This window comes from Saccostrea echinata, unplaced genomic scaffold (genome assembly GCF_033153115.1).
Source record: "Saccostrea echinata isolate AGI-Se365-2 ecotype Australia unplaced genomic scaffold, CSIRO_AGI_Sech_v1 ptg000029l, whole genome shotgun sequence".
NCBI lineage: Eukaryota > Metazoa > Mollusca > Bivalvia > Ostreida > Ostreidae > Saccostrea > Saccostrea echinata.
In genome coordinates, this window is record NW_026889778.1 from 10,851,762 (window position 1) to 10,860,974 (window position 9,213).

Consider the following 9,213-nt stretch of genomic DNA (forward strand, 5'->3'; position numbering starts at 1 on the left):
CAAGTGCCATGGATCTGTCATGTTGTAAATTTTGAACTTACCTGTTGTCAGTAAATACAAAATTTACATGTCATGTTGTAAATTTTGTATTTACTGCCACCCGGTAAATTCAAAATTTATAGCATGAGATCACTCATGCTAGCACTTACCCCGACACGAGACCTTATCCGGTCTCATCCAAAGGACCGATCTCCACGTTTTACTACTTATCCAAACTGAGCATAAAACATTCTCAATGAATTTTTAAATCATTGTGTTGAACCTAACAAATTATTCCGACTCGCTGTATGGTCTGAAAAAACATGGCTGAACTTATCCATTCAGAAACTCAGACTGGGATTGCTCTTAACCAGTGTGTGTTATAGTCTTGATGCAAGGTCATTTGGTCGAGTCAAGGTCACTGACAGAGAAACTGTAATTTCGCTACCGTATTTGTACTAGTGAAACATTGCTGGTATCATGCAGAGTGTGACATGGCCTTGACTCAAGTTCAAGGTCACTAAGGATAAGATGTTTTGACTGTATGTATGGACTAAAAGAACATGGCGTGTCACTGTGAACTTTTCAAGTCGGTAACACACAGATTGGGTTTTATGACGAGAGTGTGACATGGCTTGTCATTTGGTCATTTGGAATGTTCAAGGTCACGTACATTCCTTTACAGTTTTTCCTGGCGAAATATTGTAAGTTGCTTCCCCTTACAAGATTGCTTACATGTATAACTTTAGAATGTTGCATGACCTTGACTCAAGGTCACTTCTTCCTTCCGCAGCTCCAACGGAAGACCTATTCGTTGCTTTGCAACGAGCTCGCTCTAGTTAAAATTATATTTGTTAAAATGCTGAATTTTTGACGGTCATCTATATTAAGGTCTGACGACACGTTCCTCGAGTATCTTTTTTTGTATCTCCTCGTAATAAAGAGTTCCAATAAAACAATCCGGATTTTCACCGAAGTTGATTTAAAAAATTATATTTGATTATGTCCCTTTCTGCGCTCTTTAGCGATTGGAGATAAATTTGTAATTTATTTACAATGGAGACACCTGGAAAAAATCGCGGTAAGAATGGAAAATTCATTTCAAATCAAATGTTCAGGAAAGCCAATGTTTTAGAAGAAAACAGACAGAGAAATAAAGAAGTGGACAAAGGTAAATAAATCTTTATTATATGTATACAGTAATCGTAGACTGGTGATTCTTTTCAGAACGAGACAGTGTCGCAAAGACACCAGGTAGTTCACTCCTCACATACGTATTTATTTGGAGAAATACATGTGTTATATTTGATTTTATAAACTCTACACATTTTGGATATATTTTCTTACTATATATATTATATATTTTATATATATATATATATATATATATATATATATATATATATATATATATATATATATATATATATATATATATATATATATATATATATATATATATATATATATATATATATATATATATATTTTTTTTTTTTTTTTTTTTTTTTTGAACAGACGATGCTAGTGTGTCTCTCTCACAACAAGAGTTCTCTGAAGCAAATGACGTGGACGGAGTTTTAGGATTACATGTACCATACTATCTAAATGAGCATGATTATGCACAGAAAGAAGATGAAGTAGACACTGAAATTCTCCTAAAGGATGATGATAGTACTAAAAGTGATAAACAGATAGAATGGTTCACAGGAAGACGTGTAATAGAACTAGGATATGTTGTGAACAAACTAATTGAGGGCTGTAACTTTTGTGGACATCCATTGAAGTTAACTGATATTTGTGGTGAAGTAAGATATGGACTTGGTTCATTACTACGAATAAATTGCAAAATGTGCAACAAAGTGACTTCTGTCCCAAGTGGAAAGAGACACTCACGTGTGGATGACCATGCCAGCAGAGCATTTGATGAAAACACAAAGCTTGCGTTAGGTGTGTATGAGAACTCTATAATTTTTTCATATAATCTGATAAAAGGATAACATAAGATATATAATGTAATGTCATATTACTTATATAAGTATTTGTTTTTGTAGGAATGCTACATTCAGGCATAGGGGAGAAAAAGGTGTCCATGCTATTGAGGGTATTGAATATTCCACCTCTTTCTCACACAGCTTTAAAATCTACAGAGAGAGAAGCTGGTAAAGCAGTAGAAGATGTTGCAAGGCAAAGTTGTGATTCTGTGGTAACTGCAGAGAGAGAATCTTCTAGGTACACACCATAAATTATACCATGCTTGCATAATTAAAATTTTAGAAAAGCAATGTATTTCAAAATTATTATAAAAGTGATGCCTATATTGTAGGATTATTGCATAATTTATAATACATGTATTATACTTTCATATAAATTAGTTGAATCTGATTTGTCGAGAAACATTTATTAAAAAACACTATTACTTGCTGAATGATGAAGCCAAGCCCTCCAGCATAGCAACAGTCAACATTGCTTGACAACGGGTGATTTTCCAAGAAATAGTGATTGCGCAAAATTTATGCGCGCAAAGTTCACTGTTATTATCATGTATTTGTATAAAGCATTCAGTATAATATAATAAATATTGCATGTAGTTGAGTGTAACATTGAAAATTTTCACCCCTCGAAAACCATTGTCAACCTTGCAATTGGCTGCACCTCAGTTGACAATGGTTTTCTTGGGGTGAAAATTTTCAATGTTACACTCAACTACATGCAATATTTATATAATATGTCTAATCCAAGGCATGTATACATAAAATAAACTTGCAGATAATACTTCAACAGTTGTATATACTGAATACTATGTATATACATAAATTGGCATATTCAATAGTATTACACACAGAAATAAGTTCAGTTATCATTGAAAATGCATTGTTTATTCGCTTTACATGTAATCTTAGGCTGGCGACTCTAGCCGAATTCAATCTGATAATAAAATTTATCCTGATGATATGTAAATTGTATTGTAGTAATAATGAAGAGTTGATGGTGTCATTTGATGGCGGCTGGCAGAAGAGGGGATCAGGGCGTTCTTTTTCAAGTTTATCTGGTAGGGTCCTATTGAAAGATATGAGACAATGCATTCAGGTAATACGAAGTCAAAGACTTTATACATTATTTCACATGTTTGACGAAGGAAAAATATAATTGTGAAATTCATATTTCTAGGACATGCAGCAATGATAGGCAGAGAAACTGGCAGAATTGTACATTTTGCAACACACAACGGATACTGCAAAATATGTCATAGTGCAGAAAAAACGGGGAAGACTCCATCAACTCATGACTGCCGTAAAAACTGGACGGGGAGTTCCAAAGCTATGGAGCCAGACATGTGCATAGAAATGCTCAAAGATCTAGGAGAAAAGGATGTGCAAGTAGGAACTATCATCATGGACAATGATACTACAACAATAGCAAGGGCTCGTACTGAGGTAAACTCAGCTTTGAAGAAACAAAGTGATAAAAATCACACACTGAAACAGTTCACAAACAAGTTGTATGATCTGAAAAAGTGTAAAAACTATAAAGAACTAAATCCTAAGACTATAAGTCACCTGTCAAAGTGCTTCAGATATTGTGTCAGTCAAAATCAACATGACTTGGATGGTATGAGGAAAAACATGGAGGCTATATCCAGACATGTATTTGGTGATCACAGCTTGTGTGGATCTTGGTGTGGGTATTTATCATCACCAACGACTTACAAACCTGTTCAGTTGCCATACCACCGCTATCTTTCCAATGAAGAATTGAAAGTTGATTTGACATCCATAATTGACTTTTACATTTCACAGGCTGATAGATTGGTAGATTTAGGAAGTACCCAGCCCAATGAAAGTTTTAATAATACTGTGGCAAGCAAGACTCCAAAATCAACATTCTACTCTGGCTCGGAGAGCAACGACTTTAGAGTAGCTGCAGCAGTTGCACAAAAACTTTGGGTCATCAGTATATATTACAGGTAAATTGGAAAAATAAGGTTTATTCTTGAAGTATTATTACCCTTCCATAGAAATTCACTAAAATTATGATATTTTTTCTTTCAAATACATGTTCTACATGCAGTTGTGATTGTTTTGTGAAATACTAAATTTAGCAATGTTACTTGAAATTTTAGCTTGAACTTTAGGTAAATAAGATTATTAGAAATAAAATTGTAAAGTGTTTTCATTTCAGGTAAATGAAAAATTGTTTCTTTCACCTGGGAAAGTGACAAGCAAAATTGCCATGAAAACAGACTTGAAAAGGAAGAAAGACAAAGACAAAGAAGATACAGCAGAGTACAAGAAAAGAAGAGCATTGAAAAAAGCTGAGAGCAAGAAAAATCATGAATCATCAGCAGTAAAAGAGGGGATCACATACGAAACTGATGTTGACATCAACAATAATATAGACAACAGCATTACAGAAATACCCCCTCCTCTAATCAAACCCATTTCAACACCCATTGCAGCTGAACAGTATACATTTGTATACTTTGACTTGGAAACAACAGGTCTTGGTAAATATCATCATACATGTATTTCCATATAAAAATTGTGCCTAAAACATGATGTGGTGAATTGCTGAAAAATGCTTTTGACTTCATCTATAAATTATTTCATGTTTTCTCTTTTCAGAAAAAGATTGTGAAGTAACACAGATTGCAGCTTGTACTGATGATAAAATATTTTCCCAGTATGTCACTCCTCCAACAAAACCTATCTCTGCTTCTGCTACAGCTGTGACTGGACTAGTAATCAGAGACAATATCATGTACAAGAATGGACACCAAGTTCTCAGTAAGACAACTGAGGAAGCTTTTCAGTCATTTATTGATTGGATGAAACAATTTACCAACATAATTTTGGTTGCTCACAATGCCATATTTGATTCCCGAATTATTGTGCGTTTATTTGATTCAGTGGAACTGTGTGCCAGTGACTTCTTCATTGGATTTACTGACACTCTGCCATTATGTAGAGAACTCATCCCAAATAGAAAATCATATAAGCTTACAGATCTTGCTAAAGACATATGTAGTAGGCATTATGATGCCCATGATGCTTTGTCTGATGCTCAGACCTTACAAGAACTGGTGTTATGTGTAAAAGCTTCTTCTGATATGATGCTCAAACATAGTTTTACAACGCAGTTTCTTTTTGAAAACAACTCTTTTGCAGATTTGACCAGCAGAAATTTATGTTCTTTACAACATCTTGTAGACAGCAATGTATTGTCAAAATTTACTGCAAACAAAGTTGCATCATCTGGCCTTCATTTCCAGCATCTTTGTCTTGCCTATCAGAGAGATGCAGTAAATGGAATAAAGTATGTATTGTCTGACAAACATGCAACAGGTAAAGTGCGAGTTACTACAAATTCTAGAATTATTTTTTCTCTTCAACAGTATTTTATGAATCTAAAGTAAATTTGTAAACATCCAATTGTGTATTGTGATACTGTATTGTAAATCAGTCATATTTTTTTTGTGGTATGTACATTTATCTCTATTTGAATGCAATAACATTTGAGTCCTTGATTATATTGAACAGGAATGTAAATAAAAGTTGTTCTTAATAAAAACCTATTTTGTCTTTTTCACAAAGAGAGGTAACTCAAGGACAGGTTTACACTGAAGAAAAATGATAATTATTTTTCAAATTTTCAACAGCTTGATAATATCCCAATTAAAATTAACATTATTTATTTTCATTTTTAAAATGGTTACAATTTTTAATATATATATATATATATATATATATATATATATATATATATATATATATATATATATATATATACCAAAATTTGTTATATCTACAATTCAAGTGATTTTCAATAGGGTTATATAGGAAATTCCATCCTCTAGTATCTTGCACAAATGCCTGGTAATGTACCCTAAATTTTTGCAAGCAAGCTTGTCATAGTAGGAGTAAATCAATAGCAAATTCCTCGAAAAAGTTATATATAACTGAGGAACGTGTCGTCTGACCTTAAGTAGAGAAATAAGAAAGAAGAAATCGCACCACTTTTCAATCATCTGAATACTTCTAGAATGTTTGTGCATAAAGCTTACTCTGATCCATTGAGTGTATGGGCTTGCACTAGCTCGATTCATTGCATTGGGAATCTTACGTTATTTTACAGAGTATTTAACACGTTTTTAGAAAAATAGTTTCTGTTTCAAAAATAAACTGCAATTCTCCAGATTTTTTTTATAAGTTTATACTTGAATCATTTTTTTTTTCATTTAACTTGTACTCTTTTTTAAAAATATTTTGAAACTTATGCTCGTTCCAAAATTGTTATATAAAAAGTAAGCATGAATGATAATATATATTAAACGTTTAGCTCTTATCTTTACAAACATTTAATCTCAAATATTAGGAAATGTGTGATAATTTGTTTATATGTCTTTTTTACCTCACCTCAACGAAATAGTTACGCAGCTATGCAAAGATAAGTATGTGCTGTCAATTTGTTCTATCTTCTGTGTCGTCTTATCAATTGCTGTAGACTTTGGTAGTATCTCAGATGATCCTAACTGATTGCCTTTGCACTTTCTTTCGAGAAAAGTTATATGTAACAGTCAAAATGCTAAGCCATTTATAAGCATATTAAAATGTTCCAGCATTTTGTTCGCCGTCTATCCCGCTTTCTTTACAAATCAATTTATAAGAAATTATTACTATGGTTAAAAAGAGTTCGTTGTAATGAAATATACAAAACTATGTGAAATCTGCTTTAGTAAAGTACAAATAATTCTATTTTTATATTTTCAAGGAAACTTTGAAACTTTATTTTGATTTACTTTGATTTCTTTTTGTAAGGTTCCATGATAATGTCATAGTATTCATACATTTAATTTAAAGGAAAAAAATAATCCTACATAAACCACCTTTGATTTTGTTTATTTTCAAAAATATTTTTAATTGTATCTCTTTGAACAAAAAAATGTTGAGTTTGGGCAAAGCTAAATTTAACTTCGTCTGCTTTGTCAAACAGATGCAATATAAAATCTTACTTTATTTTTTTCATAAATCTACTGGATTCTATTTCTGAATCCTCTGACGTCATTGCGTTGATTACATAATGAAGTGTATGTTCTGAAAGACATTGTGTTCAATACATTATGAAGTGCATTTCTTGAGTTGATCAATTTGAGTTCACAAGTACAGAGCTACAGCTGATTTAAAGTAAATCCTTAACTATCAAAATAGTTATAAATCTAAGCACTTGAACTGGGGGACCAGAAAATAATTGACACCTATCAAGAGGCATCCCACTGTGCAGCTTATAGAAGATATCAGTTTTTGGTTTACATACTCTCATACCACAGATTAACTGTTATCATAATTGCATATTTATTTCTGTTTGTGCAGCTTGGAGTACAATGATATTTGGCATATGCAATTTCCTTCAATAATACGTTTTTATATTTCTAGCGGAGATAAACGTTGTGTGAAGACTTCATTAGCAGAATGATTAATTAAATGGTATAGATGTGAATTAACTAACAGAACAATGTCCATTAAACGTATGTCTTGTGCATCAATTAGATTGAAAAAGAAAATGAAATCTGTATTTTTTTTTCAAAGAAAACATAGTATTTAACTGAACTGCAATGTTCTCCACAAGAAAGAAAATGTGTTTGTGAAATGCTGATGGTCCTGTATGACAGCTCAATGACAAGGTTAAAGCTGCTCAAATACAAGCTAAAGACAAAGTTAAAGTTTTCCAAAAGAATGTTACACTCCAGGGTCCAGATCGTGAGGTCAAGATGTTGGCACCCAAGGGAGGACGAGTCACGAGGAATACTCAGGTTAAATATAAAAGCCCCAACACCTACCGTTCAAAAGAAATCGTCAAGAATAATGTTTTTCAAAAGAAGATTACACCACAAGGTCAAGGTCAAAAGGTCACAAAAGTTTGTATCCAAGAAAAGGTCATTCACAAGGAATACGCATATTAATTATAAAAGTCCTCTCACTAACCGTTTAAAAGTTATGGCCATGGATAACAATAAATAAAATTGTTTACGTACGACAAAATCCAAGATAAGGGTTAAGTAAAAAAAAATTGACTTTCATGAAAGGGTTTTGTGACCTTGTGACAGGAAATAAACCGCCAAATATGAAAGCCCTAGCACCAATTGTTCCAAAGTAATGGTCAAGGTTAAAGTTTGGTTAAATTTTGGAAAAGTAGTCAAACTTTAAAATTTAGGTAAATAGGTCATATATGTCGGTACCCAAAGAAAGTGCTTGTCACAAGGAATACACAAGTTAAATATGAAAGCCCTAGTTCCAACCAATCAGTCAGAGGTTTTGAGCAAGGTTAATGTTTTTTTCATATAAATAGACATATAAACAGACAGACAAAAATGACAGCTAGACAGTTAGACGGACGGACTAAAAACTATGTGCCCCAAATATTGCATTATATAAAAATAGCATAAAAATGCATATGTTACAGATTTAAAAATTTAAAAAGTTCTTAAAAATATTTTGCAAAAATGTGTTCGAATTAAAAAAAAATAAGAATATGATTTAGGGACTTTTCCTCGTTATTTAATAAATAAATTAGGAGATCTGTTGTCTTTACGTATTTTCAGATTGTTAGTATAATTTTGCACACATGCGTTTCAAAAGAATCTTGAAATATGCACTTGCATTTATAAAAGGGATAGAACATCAGCACCCAGCAGCCAAGAACCAAACTTATATTCCTATTCTCAAAAATTGAAACAAAATTGGAAAAATAGCCCCTATAGCCTACATTCTGTAAATGTTTTCAGATTTGCAAAGCTATATCTTTGCCATTATATACACTAGCAACATATCCTTGATTTTTACATCCTAGAGACCTTATGTTTCAATTCAAAAAAATACAAAATTTAAAACAATTCTTCTTTTAACAATCTGTTGGGATTATGATGAACACTGATTGAAGTAATTCTTCATAAGCCGATCTGATTTTATATTCCTAAGAAGCAAAAATTATTAAAAACCTTCTTAGAAAACAATTCTGTGATCAACTCAACATTTTAAAGAGTATATCGACGACGTTTTATCAATTAACAATAGTTAACAATAATTACTCTCAATCATGTGTCGATTCGACATGTCCTAGTGAACTCGAAATTAAAAAAAGCACCACAGCGGCTGCCAAATTTGTTTATCATTTGGATGCTTTACTGACCATAGATTATAATGGTCCACTAATAACAGATGCATGACAAACGGGCTG

At 32.3% G+C, this 9,213-nt stretch overlaps 1 protein-coding gene across 1 annotated transcript; it reads left to right on the forward strand.

Moving 5' to 3' along the window:
* The first annotated feature begins 1,035 nt into the window (after positions 1-1,035).
* LOC133194959 (uncharacterized) lies at positions 1,036-5,527 on the forward strand. The gene is made up of 8 exons (XM_061330853.1): positions 1,036-1,150; positions 1,498-1,929; positions 2,034-2,211; positions 2,952-3,031; positions 3,151-3,896; positions 4,162-4,486; positions 4,605-5,324; positions 5,520-5,527. Exons 1-8 carry the CDS (start codon positions 1,036-1,038, stop codon positions 5,525-5,527), a joined length of 2,604 nt encoding a protein of 867 aa, XP_061186837.1.
* Positions 5,528-9,213: the final 3,686 nt, after the last annotated feature.